We start from the raw sequence: 20,423 nt of genomic DNA on the forward strand, positions 1-20,423 counted from the left end.
CTTCTCCAGGAGCTGCTTCATGTAGCTACGGATGTGCGCCATGTACGAGTTCTTGTCGTAGTTGGTCTCGGTGTAGCGGTTGTTGTGCACCACATCAATGACCTGCTTCTTGGAGTCATCGACATCGCCCACCGCGCCCTCGCCGGCGTCCTCGTCCACGTTGGCCGAGATGCCGTAGTCCTCGCCGCCCACCTCAATGTAGCTGCCCTTCAGCATGTACACAATGTCGCCCTCAACTTCCACGGGCCTGTCGTTGTCGCAGAAGACCTCGGCGTTTGTCAGAGCGTCCTTGAAGATCCTCATCTGCAGGTTCTTTCTTCGGCTGTGCTGTGCTGTGTGTGTGTGTGTGTGGAGTGCGCCTGAGCTCTGGAACTGGCAAGAGTATGCTTGAGGGGACACCAAAGACAGGAGAGACGCACACAGAGAAAGAAAACAAATAAATACATGGTGACCAAAAGAGCCCGCCACCGACAGCCAGAACACGGGCCTACCTCTTTTCTTGAAGCGAATGACACTGGCGGTGCGCGCCCCGAACGAAGAAAAAAAAATGTTTTCTACACCGTACACTCAGACACTACCCGCGCAGGTCTCTGCGCCATCCATTTCAGCGGAGTTGCGGAGGTGCATGTGCGTTGCTACTATCAATGGAATGGCTCAACTGCTATTTTCGTTTCTTTTTTTGTTATGTTTGTGTGTGTGTGTGTTCTTTTTTTTTTCGTTCCGTTTACAGTGGTAATCAAAGCTGGCTTATCAGGTATGTGGCAATTACGCAGGAGGACTACTGCGGGCGAAATACGTCTTGTATGTCGCTGGTAGTGGTGTACACGAGCGGCTCGCCGCGGCTACCACAGGCGCCAAGAATATGTGGAGAATTCGGATGGAATGCCATCGACAGCACCGCCCCTGTGCGGTACGACCGTGAGACAATCTGCTTGGGTGGTCCAGCCGTGTCGCGCGCATCCCAGAGACTAATATTGCCGTCCTTACCTCCCGCGGCAAGCAGGCCGGCGACGTGCGGCGAGACGGCAAAGGTGGTGTCGGCCTCGTGCAGCTGCATCTTCCACAGGGGCTGCGCATTCATGCGCGCCTCAAACGCCATCCACTCGCCTGTGTTCGTTGAGGCGTAGAGAATCCTGCCACCATGCGGAACGAACTCCACGTGCTCAACGACACCATTCGTGCCAAATCGTAGCGCTGCCTGGTTGGGGGAGCGACAGTCCCGTAGGACCATTGTCGCGTCAAAGCCACCTGAAAGCAACAGGTTTGCCTCCTCGCGATGCCAGTCAAGGCTTTGCAGTTTATCGGGTTCCGTGTACGTTCCGACACACTTGGAGGTGTTAAGGTCCCACAACTTAATGCTGCTGTCGGCGCTGCCGGAGGCAAGGATGTGCTGCGCACATGTGTTCCACCGGACGCTAATTACAGCGTCCTTGTGCGAGTCGTCCTGCAGCATGCGGGGTTTAATATTTTTCCTGTAGTTATCCTCCCAGTTGACACAGCCGCCCAGTAGGCAGACCGGCTCCACCGCGTCAATGACGTCAAGGCTCCAGAGCTCCACAAATGGGCGCATCGTCCCAACGGCGCAAAGCGACATTGTGCCGTCCGTAAGCCATGCCGTGCTAAGGGGGAAGGCGGCAATCTCCACGTCGTGGTGAACGTACATGATGTCTTCCGGTTCATCATACACGTAGAGCTCCAGCCTTGGCTGAGAATCATCAGCGGAGGCCGCGACAAAAACAACGTCCGTTTCTTTGAAGTTCGTGTCGTTTACTTCCTCCTCGTCATCTGACTCCACCTGCTCCAAAACGGTGTCGCCGCCGCCACCGCCGCCAAACTGCATAGCGTTCACATTGTCACCGTTCTCGCCATCGCTGCTGCAGTCTTCGCCCCCCGCCAGTGGTTCAGTTCCGCCTGCTGACGCCACCACCTCCTCCGTCACGTATTCGGGGTTCTGCCGCTGCAGCTTCGCCCGCACCGCCTCCAGGCTCTCCGTGGAGTGGAGTGGGACGGGCTTCATAGCACCCTTCGGCACCCACGAGAAGGAGGTCAGCATCCGTGTGGGTCTGGGAGCAAGTACGGGGGCTCCGCGAGTCCTTTCTCAATTCCTTTTCTTGCACTTCTCGCGGTGGGAGAGGCAGGTGGAGGAGGATAGACAAATCAACAATAACAGTACAAAGAGCCAACGCGGGAAAAACAAAGAGAAGACCCACCCGCTTCAATGCTTCCACAACGTGCTGCACATCAGCTATTTTGTTTTTTTCTCTCTTCCTCTTGCTTCTCATCGCCAGTCACCTACAACTTTGACGGCAGATTTCTCCTCACCCGTGCCTTAAGTGATGCGAATCTCCGTCGCACCTCGGAGGTGACATGACCTCTTGTTGTTTCCGCTTTGTTCCTGCTACCGCCGGCATTGCCGGCCACTCCCTGCTGTCTCACCACACCGGTAGTCATAGGCTGTCCAGCGTTCTGCCTGCCCGTTTGCTCCGCCGCCTCCGAACGATTAGCGGTGTTTCCATGGTTCACCTCGCTGGCTGTGATCCCCGCGGCAAGAGTGGAAAGTGGATTCTGCAGAATGAAGCGCTGTAGCCCTTTCAAGGCGTTCAGCTGGGCGCTCAGCACGAAGTTGACCACAGCGGAGGGGATGTGACCCATAGGGTGCACAAGGGCGACATAACTAACGTGGCACTCCATATCGCCCTTCGAGTTAAGCACCGAACGCGCTAGAATGCCTGAAAAAAGCATAAGCGCCCGCACGTAATTGGACTGGCAGGGATCGAGCGGCTCCACATATCCGAGTGGAGTAGAAAACGCCTTGACCCACACCGTTCCGTCACGGCGCACCTCCTCCGCCACCACCATCTCAAAATCTCTGTTCTGCACGAGAGGGATTGAGGTACGTACTGCCATATAGTACAACGCAACCCGTCTCTGCCCGGGCTTCAGTTGGAGTTCCACCACACTGTCGACATCCGCAATGTCAGCGTCTCCTGAAATCCCGCCCGGACGTGGGAGGATCCGCACAGCGCGCAACTCTGCGATATGCCTGTCCCACCTTCGTCGCGTGGACACGTTAAGGTACGCCAATACCTCGGCAGGTCGGCACGGCAGCCCCACCTCTGCGCGCATGAGATGCACGGGGCATTCTTCAATGGGCCGGCTGTGGAGTGAGATGCCGCAGGCGGCATCCTGCGCGATGGGTTTGAAGCCGGTCTCAAGCGCCCCCGCAAGAAGAAGCCTCTCCACGTCGGCGAAGTTCACCGCCTCGCGGTAGAGGTCACCGTCGTTGTCGGGAACGCGTGCCTTGTGGGGTGCGGAACCTAAGGGGAACATGGAATTGGAAAGCCGCCGTGCAAGGTACGCCATTACAGTTTTTGTGGGGATAGGAAGGGCGTCAGCTTCCTCGCGTCCTCGCTCAGTGAAACAGAGCCAAAGCACCCCCACCCTCCCCCCCCAAAGAAAAAAAACAAGAGGACCAATGCGACTCACTCAGCCTCCGCAGCCCCACAGACACACACTCACACTCCCTAGTGGGAGGAAAACCTAAACAGAGAAGACAAAAAAGAGTAAGAGAATAAAGCAAACAGCAACGGCTGTTGCACCTGCGTAGGTACGGGGAGTGGCGCGGCGCAGCACATGACCAAGGAAAAAAAAACACAGAAACAATGACGCACCACCCTCGCTGTGCATCTCACGCACGCACCAGCGCAATGGTTCGCCAACATACCCGTCACCGTCAGCAGCAGCAGCAGCAGCAGCAGCGACACACAAAGACGCGGCATATTTATATATATATATATAATATAAATAAAAAAACGTTACACGTACTGCATCATTCATGCTAGCGCATGTGAAATATTGTGTTTTGCTTCGCTCATTTTTCTTTCCATTCCGTGCTTTTTTTTTTTTTACCTTCCTTTGCTCCATGGCTCACATAGCTGCTGATACCTTTTCCTCACTAATGTGAGGGATTTCTTTACATTGTGTTCCCCGCATGTGTGATTTGCTGCTGCGGCACCCCAACCGACAGAGGCTTGAGCATCCAGGCAAAACTGGCCTTAGCCTCAGTGGGGAGAACGCTCGGCTGCGGGAACACGACAGGAGTGAGTACATGACGCGCCGCTACACGCGGCAGGGAGCTTCTTTTCTCGCTGCGTCGCTTCGCCTGTGTCTTTTTGTACTCCTCCATCCTCTCCGCGAGCCTGCGTCGTGTCTCGAGGGCTAATTTCAGCTCGCCGCTCTCTGTCCGGCTTCGCCCGCACTTGGTTTGCCGAAACCCCAGGCGCGTGTCTCCCATAAGCAGCTCGTTGGCATCTCTGGTGAGTTCGCCGTTGGCAAAGCCCTTCGGCAGCACTGCCTCTAAACGTCGTACCATACCCAGCAGTACTTGCTTCTTCCTTTGGATCAGCTCGAACCCTGTCGAGGAGGGTGGGCAAAGACTGGTGTCTTCGCGCGGGGTTTCGCTCTGTTGCTCGGCTGCCTGTTGTTCCGTGGTGAGCAAGAGTAGGGCATGGGTTGGGCTTGAAGTTGGACTTGAAGTTGGGCTTGGGAGCGCTCCACATACCCGCGTGCGAACCTGCAAGCATCGCCCAACGCACGACGGCCCCGGCGAGACGTGTTCGGTGGTTCGCGGCAGAAGGCAGCCACCCTCCGGCAGGGTTGAAAGCAGCGACGCGCCCTGCTGTTCCTGTGCGCGTTGCGTGGGCTGCAGCTGTCTGGTGCTGTCCACGGAGGAGGCAATTGAAAAGGAGCGCTTACGCGCATGTTCCTCTTGAGGATGAGCGACGTCTGTAAGGAAAAAGGGCCGCGTGACAGCTATCTTCGGTGAACCCATCCCAGAGAGGGGTGTTCCCACCTTTGCGCCTCTACGCGACAGCCCACGGGGCAGGGTATTGTCCTCATCCACCAGTGAGTCCATGGCATTCTTGACATTGTCAGGTTGCAGCTCTGCGCAAATAATACTCTCCAGCAGGACTTCCTCCTCCGCGGTGTTGGCCACCAGAAGACGTGGCGTTACGGGGGGGGATTCGCTGAATGTCGTGGGATCTGAAAGCTTCCATGTTTTGTGGCCAACGACCCCGACAAACCGCACAGAGGCCTGCGTGGATCGCAACGGCATCACGCTGGAGTAGGGAGCCTGCAGCCAGTTCGCATCGTCCAGGTCAAAGAGGCGCACCAGGTGGTCCAGGGAGCCCACAAGGAGGTACCGCCGCCCTGAGAAATAAAAATAGTCCAAAGAAGTGATCTCATCCGTGGCGCCCTGAAACATTGCACGCGAGATGAAGGCCTGGCGAAACTCCACCGAAGGAGAGGTGCAACCTCGCACATCAAGCACGCGAATGCGGCCCAAGGAGTCCCCACAGACGACGCTGCCATCCTCCGGGATGTACAGCACCTTGTGGATACGACACTCAAAGCGCCGCACCAGGCGAATACGGTACACGACGGCCTGATTGACGTAGGAGTACACAAAGAGAATACCAATGTCGAGGATGGCGAGGAGAAGGTTTTGGTTTTGCTCGTTCAAGAAGATGAGTTGCACAACGGCCCCCCGTTCCTCTTCCGTCTTGTCGCGTAGAACGCAGTCGTGCGTGGGAGCCCCACCGCGCATGCTGAAGAAGAATATCCTGGCGTCACCTGTACCCATGCAAAGGTACGCGTCCCGCACAACGCAGCAGGCAGTGACGGAGGCCAGCGATGGGACACGCACGACGACTGACTTACTCTCCTCTAGGCCACTAGGAAGCAGCAGACCAACGTTGAAGGTTGTGACACGGCACACACGCGCACTCCACGCGATCAATTTATTTCTATGCGACACAACCGTTACATCCGAGTCCAGCTGCTCGGAAAGGTCCTGTACCAGCATCTCTGCCGCGAGCGGGGCGGCCGTGGATGGATCCCAGGTGAGGACCGAACCATCCTGACCTCCCGTCGCTAGTCGTGTCTGTAAGGTCGTCGTCCACGAGCAGGAGGTGACGGTGGCCCGTTTCACAGGCATGCGTTCCATACGCGCGATGCGGGGGATGTTCACGTTTCGCTTCAGCTCACCTGTCGTCAAGTCCCATGTGCGCCAACACACCTCATCAAATGTGTGCAACTGCCACGACTGCCGATGTACAACCATCGCCACAACTCCGCCACGGTGGGTATCCATACGTTGTGTTCCCACGAAACCTACTGAGCCCTGCATTTTTGGCTTATCCTTGATGTCCATGTTGAGTTCCTGGGAGTAGCCAGTGGATGATGCCTCTTGCTCGTCCCCACGTGTCGTGTGCCCTGACCCCTCACTAATCTCGGCCTGCATGTGACCCAGTGACGGCTCATAAACGACTGTTCCCCGAAGACAACAAATGAGACACGAATGAAGCGGGTGCCACGCCACAACACCATCTTCGTCAATGGCGGAACGCTCCATCATCTGCTGTGAGGCATCAGTCGCGGTAAAGTTCGACTCCCGCGCCGGCTGCGCAATGGTGGCCAGCGACCTACTGCCATGTGTCTCATACACCTTAATGGTTTTGTCCGAAAGTAAGAGTGCAAGCCGATTTCGTCGTGGGTGCAGGGCCGCACTGACGATCCCCTGCGTCTCGGATGGGAACTCAAACAGTGGATCGCCGTGGCGCCCAATCACCCACAGGGCGACCCGCCGGTCCACATGAATTGTGACGTAAAACTTTGACGGCGGCCACCACTGCATCGCACGAATCCCTCTTGTCTGCTGGAGAACAAGGCGAGCCTCCCCTGCAGGCTTTCCTGTCGGACCCAGCGGAGTGCGGTAGATGCAGCCATCCGCCCCAGCCGTAAAAAGCGAGGTGACGTAGGATGTGTAGAACATACCCACCACCGCCGCTGTGTGAACCTCTGCCGAGAAAAGCAGTGGCACGGGTTTGCTGTTCGCCCCGGCCAACAGAGAGCTTGGGCGCACGTCAGCGGATATGTCAAAAGCCCCAACAACACCGTCTACGGTGCCGAAAAAGAAAATCCCCGAGAAGTTGTCGAACCACGACGCGGTTGGAGCTTCAAACCCCACGACCGGCTTTGCGGGAAGCACCTTTGAAAAAGTGTGGTTCTGCGTCTCATGACGACGACGGTGATACTCTTCCGCCGACTCATCTTTGCGCAGCGTCACATGATACATCCCGCACTCCCCCGGCTTCATCCCATACCGATAAACTTTCGTCGCGGACAGCTGCAGGACCTCGTAGAAAGCCGTTTGCAGGGAGGCGCATCCAAGGTACTTCTGCAGCACGTTCCCCTCAGGAAAATCTAACACCGTCAACTGGCCGTTTGTCGTCGCGATGAGAATGTAGTCCTCATCTGGCAGCAAAAACATTCCAATCACCCATGCCGCCCCCGCATTGTAGAGGTTGCGCATAAATTCACCAGTGTTCCCATCCCACAGCTTCACAATACCGTCCTTGCTGGCCGTGATGACGCAGCCTGTCAGGCGGGATACTAGGATTTGATCTGCGGACTGTACATGCAGCTCCTTTCCGGTGAGTGCCTCGGACTCCGAGTCTTGCCTGATCCCTGGCACGTTTGACGAATTCCCCTCCGCACCATCCCTGCCATGCGAAAAATGCGGGTGCGAGATACGCCCAGAGGTGGTTCCCGCCCGTACGCGGGTGAAAGACAACTCCTTTTCGTCACTCTGGTGAAAGCGTTCATAGTCCTTCACAAAGTTTGTGGTCAAGTCACTCCACCGCACAATCTCGTGTTGCGTGGGCCCCTTCCGCAGCGAGACGGTATGTATGGAGGGTAAGTTGTAATTTAACAGCATGCGAGCCACCGAGCGTGATCGATCCAAGCACCCTTTTCGCGGTTTGCTCTCAGCCCCAATACCACTATTGGCGGCACTGGGAGTGATGTCGACAGTAGTGGTAGACTTAACCTGCGGCGAGGTTCTAAACGACGTCACGGTGTGCACAGAGTTAGTCCTCGTGGTACTACATGTGCTGCGTTCGAGGCATGCAATCCCGACGTTACTCGCCTCACAAGCCTCCCACAGCGGGTCATGCACGGAGACCTGGATAGAGAAGGAACTGACCCACCGCAACACTTCCTCCCTATACACACTCATTTTGTCCTCATTCAACAGCTGCATCTCGCTGTTTACCACATCCTCAAGCTCCACGCTGCTGGAGGCAAATCTGGCCTTCTCCTCGAGAATCTCCATGATGTAGTGGATGAGCCACTCCTTCGTGAGTGCAGGATCACCATCGCTGGTGATGCTCCGCGCTGCAAAGCGCTCCCCCAGCCGCAGGACTTCCTCAACACCAATGAGAGGACCCCACGAGAGGGTGGAGGACAGAATCTGGTTGGGCACATAACGTGTCGCCAGACGGGCCCCAAGTGTCACCTCATTCCTTGGCGTTTCCATGTGCGTGTTTCTCCCTCTCTGTCACTCTTTCTATCCCCCCTCGCCTCCACCCCGCCTTCCCTGTTTTGTGTTTGATTCTTGCTCCCTGTGTGTTTCCCTCGTGCTGCGATTGATGTTGTGTGATGGAAGGCGCTGTACAGCCCCCCTTACCCCCGAAAAAAAAAAAAGAGGTAAAAAAGAAAGTCCTCTCTTTCCAACCTTCACACGAGACCCTGCCCTACCACTCGTCATGCAAAGCGTTTTGTACGGAAAATACGTGCGTGCTATACAAAAAAAAATAGGAGGGTTAGATGCTGGGCAGCGTGCTGAGGCAGGAGAAATGCACACCGTCCCTGAGACACCTGTGTGTGCGTGTGTGTGCCAGCAACGAGACATAAAGAAAAAGAAAGAAACCAAAGAATGCGATGCATTTTAGGTCCATATGCATACATGCGTTGGGTGTCACACAGACATCTCCTCCGCCATGCGCAGCCGTGAATGGGAGGAGCGGAAGCGGTTCATGAACTTCTTCTTGAACGCCACATCGTTGGGGTGCAGAAGCACCGCGTCAAGGGCCTCCCTGTTGTGCAGCAGATACCGCATCTCCTCCGCCCCACCCGCACACTCGCCATGAAGGAAGAGCAGCGGGAACACCGCACGATTGTCGTACCGGCGTAAAACGGCCCTGCAAAGAAGACGCCGGCACGCATCCGCATCCTCCACTGAGAGCGATTTCACAAAGGTCTCCGCCTCTTCCGCGGGCGATGTAGCAGTGAAGGTCGTGGGATTAAACTTCGCCGCTGCGTCCCTTTCCTTCGTGCGCACCGCCGCCTCACCGAGATCGTCCTGCGGCTGCAGCATTGCAACCCCTTTCACCACTCCTTGCCGCACCGCCTCCTGGAAAAGTTGGGTGAGCCGCTCCAGCGACAATATATGGGGGACAATGCGGCGCTGGGAAAAGGCCTTTAGCCACTTCTCAATGAAGGCGCGCTGCCGCTCCAACTCTCCGTTCGGTGGCGGTGCCGCCCCGTAGTGGACAGCCTTCGCATCGTTATTCGCCCCGTGGAGCACCACCACAAGGTGTGGACGTAAGACGTGCTCACGAAGCCACTGATGCACGCGCTCCGCGACCACGGCGTCCCGCTCGGCGGCGGCAAACTCAACCTCCGGTATGGCCTCCGACGCCTGCACCAGATGGGCGGACAGGAGGGACTCTGACTGCCGTTCATTGATGGCGCGAACAACACGCTTCATGCGCTCCTGCAGCTCCGCAGTAGACGGTGCCTGCTCTGGCGCCACACACACACCACACACCTTCTGAACGCGGTTGAAGCGGGTGACGTCGAAGCGGCCGCCCCACGCCACAGAAAGTCGCACCGCCACTACGGGAACATCGAGCGCCCTCGCAAGCACCGCACGGTACTGGTCGCGCAGCCGGTACTCGTAGTGGGCGAAGCCAACCAAAAAATCGGGGCTAACGTTGCCGTCTCTTGGAAGCGGGGGTATCGGCGACTCAAACACCGCCTGAATGCGTTGCAACCGCTCCTCATAAAGTTTATCGAGAGGCGTGCGCCCCGTCGCTGCGTCCACTTGCTCGTAGGACCAACCTTCCGTCGTCGTCGTCGTCGTCGTCGTGGATGTGAAGCGCGTCGGGCATAAGAGTCCTCCGCGGTACGGCGTTCCACTGCCTCGCCGGAGGAGGAATAGTGACGATAGCAACCGCGACGGCACCACCCCAGCTTCTGGTGCTCGCAGCACCGGCCTCCACGCCATGGCGCTTTGCCGCCCCCGCCCCTGCCCAGTAAAAGCTTTCCGCAGAGAATAACAGCCGCTGACCTGCAGGAGCGTCCAATGCCCGTCGGTTGTACCTATATCTCTCCTGAAGACGGAAATTCTCCTCCTCCAAAGAAACGAAAACGAAAACAACAACAAAAAATAGGGGCACAAATAGCGAAACCCACAAATAAACCATTCTTACAAACCAATCCAAAAATAAAATAAAATACAGTCATGCATACATGCAATGCAATGTGCACACATACACGTGTATGTATGTACGTCCTTTCTATTTCCGCTCTTTTATGTTCCACTTCGCCTCTCTTGGCCCTGCAGCCGCGTTTGACCCTCGCCCCCTGTTTTCACTCCACTAACAATTCGAGCCTCTTCTTTATCGCGGCTTGGGCTCTCGCGCGACCCACCATTGGAAACACCTGCGATACGACGCCTTGATCCATCACGACCACGCGCGTGCAGAGGGTCTCAAGGGTTTGCACGCTGTGGACAATAAGCAGAACGGTGCAGTCCAACAGCTCATCGGCCAGAACCCGCACTATCGCGCTCTCCGTTTCCGCGATGCCAGAGCCGGGCAACTCGTCAAAAAGTAGAAATTGCGGCTTCCGCAGCACGGCACGTGCCAGACAGAGAAGTTGCCGCTGCCCTGGAGAGAGTCGGACGCCGCCGGCTCCCTCTTGGTGCAATGCCGCGTCCAGGCCACCGTACTGGGCGGCGATGGTATCAAGGCCAACAGCGTGCAGTGCAGACCAAAGCCTCCCGTCTGGCACCGTCTCCGAAGTGCCTAGCTGAAGATTTGTGCGCCAGGTACCCTTCACGACAAGTGGATCCTGCAGCACCAGTATGAAGCACTGCCGAAGCACGGGGTACGGCATCAGACTCGCATTAATGCCACGCACGTACACGCCGCCCCCCTCAATGACGTCAACAAGTCGCAGCAACACATTAAATAGCGTCGACTTGCCGTTTCCTGATCGACCAATGATACCCACCCGCTCCCGCTCATATATTACCAGATTCACATTGCGTAATGCGTACGGGAGGGAGACGCGGTACTTCGCTGACACGTTTATCAACTCCACAACCGGTCTCAGCATAACTTCTGCGCCAGCCTCAGTTGCCACCATTTTTGTCTGCTGCTCAATGGAAAGGGACTGGGGGACACATAGACCCCCAAGTGGTGTGAAATCGGTATTCTGCTCCCCCGCACGGCTGTCAACTGTTATGGACGTCGCGGGCAACACCGTGAGCGGCTCCTCGGGTGCCTCCTGCAACTCCAGAAGCTGCTCCACGCTCACAAACTGCAACTGGAAGGCACTGGCACTGCGGCACAGCAGCAGCAGTGTCGTGGAGGTCTGCAGACAGGACACCAGAGCAACGGCGGCAAACGCCGGTGGCATGAGGTACGCAGCGAAGAACACCCCAAGGAGTGCAGCCGCTGTTGTCATGAGCACCGTGATGAGTTCGAGTCGCAGCCCCACCCAGCAGTCGGCCATGTGGCCAATCATGCTCGCCGTGTTTGCCACGTCCATCGCCTTGCAGAACTCCTCGCGAAAGCTGTCCTTCAACCCCATGCAACGTATGACAGGGGTGCCATCAAGCGCCTCACGCAAAATAGCAACAGGGCCGCGAACCGATCGATTCTCAAGGCGACGCAGTCGTCCGACGACGGTCAAGTACAGCTCCACCACGTGATAGAACATCATGACCATTAGTGGAATAATCGCCAGAAACCACGGGTTCACCACCGCATTAAAGAGCGCGATGGCTAACATCCGTAAAACACCAGTGGTGATGGCGTCAAGGGACTCACCAACGCTGTGGTCGGCAGTTTCCTGGTCGCGGGAGAATATCCCAGTGATGGTGCTTCCGGAATTCGCATCAAAATACGAAACAGGAGCACTAAACATGCGCTCAATCGCCAGAAAATGGATGTGGTTGATTGAGCTCCGCACGGCGTAAAAAAAGACCCGCATGCGCGGGATGGTGCACAGAGCGGCGGTGCTTCCAATAAGAAAATACAGCAACAGGAACACCACGGAACTAGTAGGCTTTGTTGAGATCCAAAGACTCAGCCACACGTCTTTGCCCACCTGCAGTACGTGCTGTGCCACACTAGTAAGCAAAAGCCAAAGTAAACCGGGGCCCATAAAGGAAAGGAAACGTTGCAGGTAGGCGGATCCATGCTTGAGTTGGCTGCACCCCAGGCCGTGCGTGCTGCCACTATTATTGGGGAAATCGCCGCTGCTCGCATCACCCTCATCAGCGTCTTCCTCATCGGACTCGCACTCGCTGGACACCGCTGGTTCCTCGCACTCCACCGCGTATAGGTGCGCCGACTGCTGCGCACCCATCGACTCCACAACCGTACCGTCCTGGTGAATTGTGAAGAATCGACTTGGCTTTAACCGAGCAAGGCCAACGTACGTGGCGAGAATAACGGTGCGGTTCCGCAGGATACCATGGAACACTTGATCAATGATATGTGACTGCAGACGAGCATCCAGATAGGCAAGAACGTTGTCGAGCACGTACACGTCTGCGCGTGAATACAACGCACGCGCCAAGGCCACACGTACTCGCTGCCCCGCAGAGAGTTGCATGCCCTTGTCCCCCACCACCGACTCATCACCCTTAGCAAATGTAGCAAAGTCTTCGTGGAGGGCGCACGCCTGCGTGACGGCGTGATACCACCGTGCGTTGTACACACTGCCTTGAATAATGTTTCCCCGTATTGTGTCGTTTTGTAGCCAAGGTGTCTCCGAGCAGTAGGCGGAGCGTCCAAAGACGGCAAAGCCGTCCGTGGATTGCTTAACAGCCCCAAATTGAACACGCGTTCCCTGCGTGGTCACGTTGGGGAAAAAGGGAGGGATATAGACACTCGCAGCGGCCCCGTCAGGGTTCAACGTTGTGGGAGATTTATCTTCGGCGGAAATTGCTGCTAAAGCGGTGGTAGTGCAACAGCAGTTTACTTCGCCGAGTATCGCCAGCAGCAGCGTACTCTTCCCTACGCCGAGTGAGCCTTGCACCACCACCAGCTCCCTAGGCTTTAAAAACATGTTTACATTCCGCAACACGGGCGTTGGGGGCTCACGGGTGCCGTCGTCCTGCCATGTGAAGGAGCAGCCCTGACAAATAACAGTACCGCGCCTGTGCGACCAGTCCGCCGTCACGTCGACCCACGTGCCCAAGAACTCATCTGGGGCCTGTTGAAGATAGGCCTCAATGCGTCGAAATGACGCAAACCCACGTGGAATGGCTGCCACAAGCACCGGCCATTCATTAACGGCAGCACGCAAAAGATTTAGTACAACAAGTGCTGGTACCACCACGCGCGCCGTGAGCGGCCTGCCAGTGAGGTAGTAAGCTGTATAGCAGGCAGATGTGAGCAGCACCCCGATCCCGTCTGCCAGGCAGGCCGAATGTGTTACTGCCTGCATGGCGCCAACCTCATCTTTTGTTTCAGCCTGACGTGCGAGGTGGATACCGTTAAGATACATATGTTCTGCGCCCATTGCCTTCACCTGTCGCATATAGGCCACAGCCTCTCCGACGAGCTCCACCCGGTCCGCCGTACGGGACGTGCACCGCTGCTGTGTCACCTGCACCTCCCTCCCCGCCTCTAGCTGTAGCGGGGCCGCAATAATAATAATGAGCAGCGCTACGAGAGTCGGAACGAGGCCGACGTGCATGTGTAAAATGTAAAGTGAGGCAGCCGCAAAGCACGGGCACCTCCAGGATTGATGCAGCTGCATTAACGTTTGACTGCAGCGTGAGGCGTCAACTGTAATAAGGTGAATGACTTCGCCTTTCGTGAGGGTGCGCTGCGCCAACGGCAACGCCAGAGACTTCTCCAGCACCAAGGCTCGGATCGCTGTACCCACCTCCAGAGAGGAGAGATAAAGTTGACTGAAGTACTCCTGCCGCAGCACTGCGTGTCCCAGCAAGACAAAAAACAAAATTCCACACACGCCAATGGGATGCATCTCCCCCTCCGTACCCTCCCTTTCTATGGCGAGAGTAAGGTGGTACACAATAGTCGAGGTTGAAAGGATCAGCGCATCCGAAATAAGACGTAGCGGCACGCACGAATATAAGAACCTTCGCCCACTGCGGTGCTCAAAGAAAAGCGTAAAAAGTCCCACTTCTGACGAAGGTAAAGTTGACCGCAATTTGACCGCCGCATCCAACAATGCCGAGACACTACTCCTGCGTCTCCTACTGTTGTTGCTGAAACCGTCCGTTTTTTTGTCGGTCACCTCGTCGACTTCCGACACCTCCGCCTCACGCTTCTCGCTAAGGAAGATGCTTACAAATGTCTTGCAAAACAACCAGCGTAGTGGCGCAATTAAAAAAAGGAAAACACCATCCACAAAGAACGCCTCGGTCGCCTTGGCCGCAGCTTTGCCTCCGTCAACGGGCGACGCTGACGAATAGTGATAAAGGTCCCATCGTCGGAGCTGCCATCGCCGGCCTCACCATGTGCGCCGCTGATGTCGGGGCCCTCTCTGTCATATCCCTCCTGTGCCTTACCAAACCACTGCCAACGGTTTACCCAGAGCTGCCACGCCGGTGTGACGATGTTGTGCAGCGACGTAAACTCCTCTGGAAGGGAAGGAAGGAAGCGCTCATGATGCAGCACCTCAACGTCAATAGCGCCAAAGTTCATCAGGGGGGTAAGCCAATTGTACGTCCACCGCGCCATCCAGCCAGCATCCTCAAACGATGGGAACGCGTTGCCAGGGCGGAACTCGTCTTTTCCATCGTAAAGGGGATCATACGGCGGGCGCTCCTCTTCGGGTTCGTTGGTCAGCATTGTACCGTACGACGGCACCATGCTGCGATTTCGTCTTCGCTTCCGCGGCTTCTGCAGAAGCGCCTTGCCGGGGTTGGTGAGCGGCATGCAAGCACGGGTAGCCCCAATCTGCTGAGCCCACCCCACCTCCTCCTCGTCATCGCCGTCGTCGTCGTCGTCGGTAGAGAAGGGCCCAAGTTCAGCGGAACCGCAGCCCGTTGTGTCCAAGACACCGCTGCCGGTTTCCATGTCATTGAAAAGCCTGCGACAGCGATGACGCTCCGCCGGCCGCGGAAGAACAGGCAGCGGCATCGCCGTCGCAATTGCGGTACCAACAAGCGTCCTGTCTGTCGTTCCCTTCTCAGTGCGAGTATTATCGTTCACACGCCCACGCCTCTCTGCGGTCTCGGTCGAGATTTCCCACTCCTCCCCGCAGAGAGGGCAGCGCCGGCATCCATCGGTGACGGCGAGCATGCGAACACCGACGATGGCGTCCAACACCCGTTGAAGGCTCAGTACGAAAAGCATGGTGATAATGACAAGAAAAATGACAGTGGTACAGAAGATAGTTGTCTCCAGCGTGGCGGCGTAGGGAAGCATGTGCTCCGCTGGGGTCAACTCCATCTGCTGAGGCGGCGACATGGTCTCCACACCACTTCGATTGAACACGTGAAACGTGACGCTTCCGCCCGGGTGTCGCTTGGCAAACGGCACCCACGGATATGGGAACTGTGGGGATAGTGCAGCGAGCCAGAAAAACAATGCAAAGGAAGAGGTGTGCTGAACGTACCAGAGCAATTCTAAGCCACCGAATATGAGCTGCAGCAGAGCGATGTATCCGTTAAGCCGACCGCACGTTAGCAAAGCGACGACGCAGAAGAAACCAATCAGGTAAAAGTAGTAATACGTCAGCAACCATAGCGGAGAGGCCCCCCACATACGCAGAAAGTCCCCAGACGTGGGGTTCGTTGTAGGCAGCCTCGCCTCATACTGGAGCTGCAACGGGGCAAGGTGCCCTGGTTGCAGCTCGCTTCGTGTAAAATTAAAGACATCCACCGTCCAGACGCCAACGCCCCGCGTTCCGTTTGCGTCGTTGGCCGTGAGTGCGTAGTCCGCGTTATCCTCATCCCGGAAGAGTAGTGACCGTGCGGTGAGGGGCGCCGCGACGGCGGCGGCAAGCAGGAAGAGGTGCAAGAGATGGTAGGCGAGGGCAAGGACAAGCCCCAGGTGGGACTGCATCCGGTATGACCGCACAAGCCGCCCCAATACGTTGCGGATGTAAAGGCCCACAGTCGACCAGCAACCCCGCCGTGGCGAGCTTGCCGCCAAGAGAAACTCTTTTGACTCCTCTCTGGCCCCGGCCTCGCAGCGGGCAGATGACACCGGCGTGGCGACGGTCCGCATAAGGTGGAGGCTGCGGCCCCAGTCTGGCCCACGCAGCAGCAAAGAAAATCACGGATGAAGAGAGACAAGAACGACACAAGCAAGAGGGAGAAAGGCAGGCAGTGCGCCGAGGGAGCAGGCAGATACGTTTTACTTTGACATCTCCCTACTGAAAAATAACATAACATAAAAGGAAGAATCCCTCTCTGCACACACCACGAGGGGAATGCGGAAGCACCCAAAGACCCACGCACATATACAAAAAATAAAAACAATAATAATGGTAACAATATAGGATGAGAAAGAAAAAAAAACGAGCAAATTTTCCCCCTCCTCCTCTGCTCCCCTATTCTTCTTTAATGTCAGGACTCCCACCTAACCCCGCAGCAACATCACCGGCGCATGCGCTAATTCTTCAAACTTCAAATGCTTTCTTCTTGTTGTTGTTACATAGCTCTGTTTCTTCTTTATTTTTCTCTTCTTTTTCTTGTTGTTTTTTCTCTGTGGCCGTTCCTCTACTGAGCGGCAGGGTAGTAGACATCGGTTGAGCGTGCAGAGCCCGCCGCAGTGGTGGAGAGCGGGGAAACCATACTGCACATAACGGCGCCGCCCAAATTGTTGCACATAATCGAGAAAGCAACTGGAAGGAGGAAAAGACGAATGCTGTGGAAAAAGTACTGACCACAGGAGCACCAGCTACGGATGTTTTCTTTTTTTCCTTTTCCAAAGGCAACAGCAAAAAGCTACCGGCCATCAGGCCGCACGGGACGCGTCCTACTCCATCTCTCCAAGAATCCAGGGGTGCTGCATGAGCTCCTCCACGGTTGGACGCTGCCCCGGATCTCGCACAAAGCACCTACGCATAAAATCCAGGCACCCCGGCGTCGCCTCCGCCTCCGGAATCTCTGTCGGTCCGTCCTTCGCCTGCGCAATCATCATGATGGCAGCGGGCGCGTTCACCTGACTCGGCCACGGTGGCTTGCCTGTGAGCATCTCAGCCACGGTGCACCCCACGGACCAAACATCGGCCTTGTAGCTGTACCCTTCGCCGCTGCCGGTCACGTCTACCACCTCCGGCGCCATCCAGTATGGGGTGCCAATAACGGTCCGGCTCTGTGCCACGGCGTCCGAGAGTCGTCTGGCCGCGCCAAAGTCCACAAGTTTAATTTGCGACTCCAGTTTTGGATCGCTTGAGGTGTCTACAAGAAGGTTATCGCCCTTGATGTCGCGGTGTATAATGCCCTGCGTGTGCAGGTAAAGCAGACCCTTGAGCAGCTGCTGGGTCCAGCTTCGCACCACGGCAGGATGCAATGGTTTAAAAACTTTCACTAAAGAGGACAAGGGCCCACCACCGATGTATTCCATAAACATACAAATGGTGGTACTCGGTGAATCGTAGCACACACCCTTAAAGGTGCAGAGATTCTTGTGATGCAGACGCCGCATAATGTTAATCTCCCGCGACAGGGAGACAAGCTCCTTGACACTGAATACACCTGTTTTCTTCCCAATCTCCACACACTTCACGGCGTAGAAAGAGCCATCGTTGAGTAAACCCAAGTAAACAGAGCCGTATGTCCCACGGCCAATCAACAGACCACGACGCCACGATCGGAGCACAGGTGCGTCGCTCGTTTGCAGCATCTCCGGAGTGATGCCCTCTGGGCTCAGTGTGGCCCACGAACTATATCTTTCCTCCTCCTCCGGCGTCACGCGAATCGTGCTGTCGTCAGCTGCAACGTCTTGCAGGTCGTCGTCAGTTTTCATCGGCAGCTGTGGCAATGAAATGGTCGAGGGTTGTGGTGATACGGCAGCCTTTGGTGCTGTCTCGCCATAGTCGACAACACTGCTAGTGCGGTTGCCGTCGCCACCGTCTTTGCTACCCTCTCCTCCCTCGCGGAAGGTCCCTGTGGTGTCAAGGCCGCCCCTCAATGGAGTGCGTCTATCGTTAACGGAGCACCTCGTCTCTTTTCGCCCGCCCGAAAAAGATTTCTTCTTCGTGCCACACCTGGAGCAGAACTTCGCCGTTAACTTGATGAAATGGGCACCGCAGTGGTGACACATCTGTGCCTCCGCCGCCTGCTTTTTGCAGCCAACGATGCCCTCCGACATGCAGAAAAACGTACGGGTGCACAGAGAGGGGTATTGTACACTGTGACAAGTAAATATATATTATGGCCAAAGTCGGTTTGCAACTGAGACTCGGCACGGGCGTAATGAGAAATTGCGTGATAGGCGCTCACAGTTACCGTGCGGGGAAAGAGAGGAACGACAGGGGAGGAAAAAAAAAAAAAACAGAAAGAAAAAGAAAATAAAGGGGTGTGGTGGATGCATGTCCCCTGCAGGAATGTGAAAGGACTGGGCAAATGACCCAGTGCACAGAGAATACCCGCAGGGAGGGTAGGGAAAAGATTGCCTCAGCCAATCACATACATCATGAAGATGTCACCTCGACTCCGCCGCTGCCACCGCCACCGCCACTACCACCTCGATGCATTGGCACCGCTGCGGAAATCTGTGCCTCTTTGTGCCGCTCGAGCAGACATGCGGCACGTCGCCACTGCGTTGCCTCGCGCTTCCCCACAGGCTCATCCGTGGTGCACCGACGCACCATTCACTGCTGCACTCACTTCGTCCACGTCAATTCCTCCTCTGTGGGGGCAAATGCCGCGTGGCAGGAAGCAAGTTGGGCGGGGTGCACGATCAACTTGCCGTCAAACCCAAGTGAGCAGCTGAGGTGTACGTCACGGCGAAATCCAGCGGTGTCCGAGGCATCATCAAAGGTGCCATCCAAAACGTGCATATTGAAGGCTCTCGCTGCAAGTAACACCTGAAGGCAGTCACTGCTCAGGCCACCCCCACTGGTATCACTGCACGTGACGCCGCCCAATGACAGCTGGAGATCTACCGCAGGCCGTCTTCGGCCCACCACAGCGCACTGGTAGTGGCTCTGGCGGCAGATCTCAGATGCCTGCACGATGGAGAGCGGGGTATCAAAAGAGGCCCAAAGACGGTGGCTGGGGTGAATGTACTCCTCGGCGAGCGAGCGAGTATTCATCGTCACCGCCGGGAAAAGAACACCCTTAATGCAGTCACCTATTATGGCTATGAGCTCCAGGTCCAGAAACCCGTTTACGAGGTCCAACTCAGGGGAGTTGATACGAATCAGGTAGCGACCCCGCTCCTTGGCGTGTGGGCATGGCTCTGCAAGTTTCTCGCCACTCCGTTTTTCATCAGTTTCTTGCGCTTGCAAAAAGCGCAGATGCTGTCGTGCGCCTCCCTTCCACGTCCCTTGCAGCATGTTAGGCCAAATAACACGACATCTGCAGTCGCACCACTACGTCGGTGCCTTCGACACGCGTCTGCAATGCTGTCAGCAGGAACCACAAGAACACTCCGCGGGCAGGCATCCGGGTTTTCGCACATCCGGTGATCGCTGTCGGTGACGCCACCACCGGCTTCCGCGCCCAAGGCGGCGGCACACCGAGCGTCATCTCTGCGATCCTGCCAGAGCACGTAGTCGTCGTACATGTGCGTCGACCCTTTTCACTGCTCTTTTCCGGCCACACGTAACCACGGGGTGAGACGCCGCATCACTGGATGCCTCCTGGCTGCTAGAGTGAGACGCTTAAAGGGGAAGAGAGTGTGAGAGAGAAAAACAAAGAGAGACGCAATAAAAAAGAGATGACCACCCCCACGACAAGTCCTAGTGACGGAGAAAAAATCAGAAAAGGCAAAGAGAGAGAGACACACACACACATACGCGCCACAAGGCTGCAGCGCCCATTCCTCCTCTCCAAACGACTTTTCTGCGACACGGCATCGATCCCCCTCCTTTTCTTTCCTTCGCGAGACTTGACGCTGCTGTTAGCGTCGCTGGGGCCGTCATATGTGACTTCAGCGCAACGTTGTCTTCATGCAAAATGGAGGAGCTGCGGTCCATGTTGTGTAACTCCCCTCCCCCCTCCCAACAAAGGTCTATCGTATCTCGCCCTCTGAAAGCAGAGAGAGAGGAAGAGAGGAAGTAGGAAGTGTCTGTCGGCAGCATCTCCGTGACAGAGAAGGTACACCCTTGCATAGAAAGGCGGCAGCAGA

General features: G+C 56.3%; 9 protein-coding genes across 9 annotated transcripts, besides 8 other annotated features; all 9 read right to left on the bottom strand.

The window, feature by feature from the left end:
- TraAM80_07759 (IgE-dependent histamine-releasing factor) lies at nt 1-303 on the bottom strand (the record flags this gene model as incomplete). The annotated part of the gene is made up of 1 exon (XM_029384538.1): nt 1-303. A coding segment is annotated over one exon (303 nt), but the record flags the coding sequence as incomplete, so codon positions are not given.
- A 20-nt stretch (nt 304-323) lies between these two features.
- Nucleotides 324-351: a microsatellite.
- A 313-nt stretch (nt 352-664) lies between these two features.
- Nucleotides 665-720: a microsatellite.
- A 58-nt stretch (nt 721-778) lies between these two features.
- Nucleotides 779-2,053, bottom strand: TraAM80_07760 (periodic tryptophan protein 1; the record flags this gene model as incomplete). The annotated part of the gene is made up of 1 exon (XM_029384539.1): nt 779-2,053. The coding sequence occupies one exon, from the start codon at nt 2,051-2,053 to the stop codon at nt 779-781; it is 1,275 nt and encodes a 424-aa protein (XP_029235614.1).
- A 239-nt stretch (nt 2,054-2,292) lies between these two features.
- On the bottom strand, nt 2,293-3,363 carry TraAM80_07761 (uncharacterized protein; the record flags this gene model as incomplete). Its single annotated transcript, XM_029384540.1, has 1 exon — nt 2,293-3,363. The coding sequence occupies one exon, from the start codon at nt 3,361-3,363 to the stop codon at nt 2,293-2,295; it is 1,071 nt and encodes a 356-aa protein (XP_029235615.1).
- A 371-nt stretch (nt 3,364-3,734) lies between these two features.
- Nucleotides 3,735-3,759: a microsatellite.
- Nucleotides 3,760-3,777: 18 nt separating this feature from the next.
- Nucleotides 3,778-3,813: a microsatellite.
- A 160-nt stretch (nt 3,814-3,973) lies between these two features.
- On the bottom strand, nt 3,974-8,380 carry TraAM80_07762 (uncharacterized protein; the record flags this gene model as incomplete). The annotated part of the gene is made up of 1 exon (XM_029384541.1): nt 3,974-8,380. The coding sequence occupies one exon, from the start codon at nt 8,378-8,380 to the stop codon at nt 3,974-3,976; it is 4,407 nt and encodes a 1,468-aa protein (XP_029235616.1).
- A 441-nt stretch (nt 8,381-8,821) lies between these two features.
- On the bottom strand, nt 8,822-10,132 carry TraAM80_07763 (uncharacterized protein; the record flags this gene model as incomplete). Its single annotated transcript, XM_029384542.1, has 1 exon — nt 8,822-10,132. The coding sequence occupies one exon, from the start codon at nt 10,130-10,132 to the stop codon at nt 8,822-8,824; it is 1,311 nt and encodes a 436-aa protein (XP_029235617.1).
- A 365-nt stretch (nt 10,133-10,497) lies between these two features.
- On the bottom strand, nt 10,498-14,136 carry TraAM80_07764 (ATPase; the record flags this gene model as incomplete). Its single annotated transcript, XM_029384543.1, has 1 exon — nt 10,498-14,136. The coding sequence occupies one exon, from the start codon at nt 14,134-14,136 to the stop codon at nt 10,498-10,500; it is 3,639 nt and encodes a 1,212-aa protein (XP_029235618.1).
- A 362-nt stretch (nt 14,137-14,498) lies between these two features.
- TraAM80_07765 (multi drug resistance protein-like) lies at nt 14,499-16,349 on the bottom strand (the record flags this gene model as incomplete). The annotated part of the gene is made up of 1 exon (XM_029384544.1): nt 14,499-16,349. The coding sequence occupies one exon, from the start codon at nt 16,347-16,349 to the stop codon at nt 14,499-14,501; it is 1,851 nt and encodes a 616-aa protein (XP_029235619.1).
- A 240-nt stretch (nt 16,350-16,589) lies between these two features.
- Nucleotides 16,590-16,642: a sequence feature (A-rich).
- A 117-nt stretch (nt 16,643-16,759) lies between these two features.
- Nucleotides 16,760-16,829: a microsatellite.
- A 273-nt stretch (nt 16,830-17,102) lies between these two features.
- TraAM80_07766 (putative protein kinase, putative,serine/threonine-protein kinase) lies at nt 17,103-18,440 on the bottom strand (the record flags this gene model as incomplete). Its single annotated transcript, XM_029384545.1, has 1 exon — nt 17,103-18,440. One exon carries the CDS (start codon nt 18,438-18,440, stop codon nt 17,103-17,105), a length of 1,338 nt encoding a protein of 445 aa, XP_029235620.1.
- Nucleotides 18,441-18,609: 169 nt separating this feature from the next.
- Nucleotides 18,610-18,644: a sequence feature (A-rich).
- Nucleotides 18,645-18,784: 140 nt separating this feature from the next.
- Nucleotides 18,785-18,816: a microsatellite.
- Nucleotides 18,817-18,954: 138 nt separating this feature from the next.
- Nucleotides 18,955-19,629, bottom strand: TraAM80_07767 (citrate lyase subunit beta; the record flags this gene model as incomplete). Its single annotated transcript, XM_029384546.1, has 1 exon — nt 18,955-19,629. The coding sequence occupies one exon, from the start codon at nt 19,627-19,629 to the stop codon at nt 18,955-18,957; it is 675 nt and encodes a 224-aa protein (XP_029235621.1).
- Nucleotides 19,630-20,423: the final 794 nt, after the last annotated feature.

Source organism: Trypanosoma rangeli (assembly GCF_003719475.1).
Source record: "Trypanosoma rangeli strain AM80 chromosome Unknown Tra_15.4_contig_00340, whole genome shotgun sequence".
Lineage (NCBI taxonomy): Eukaryota > Euglenozoa > Kinetoplastea > Trypanosomatida > Trypanosomatidae > Trypanosoma > Trypanosoma rangeli.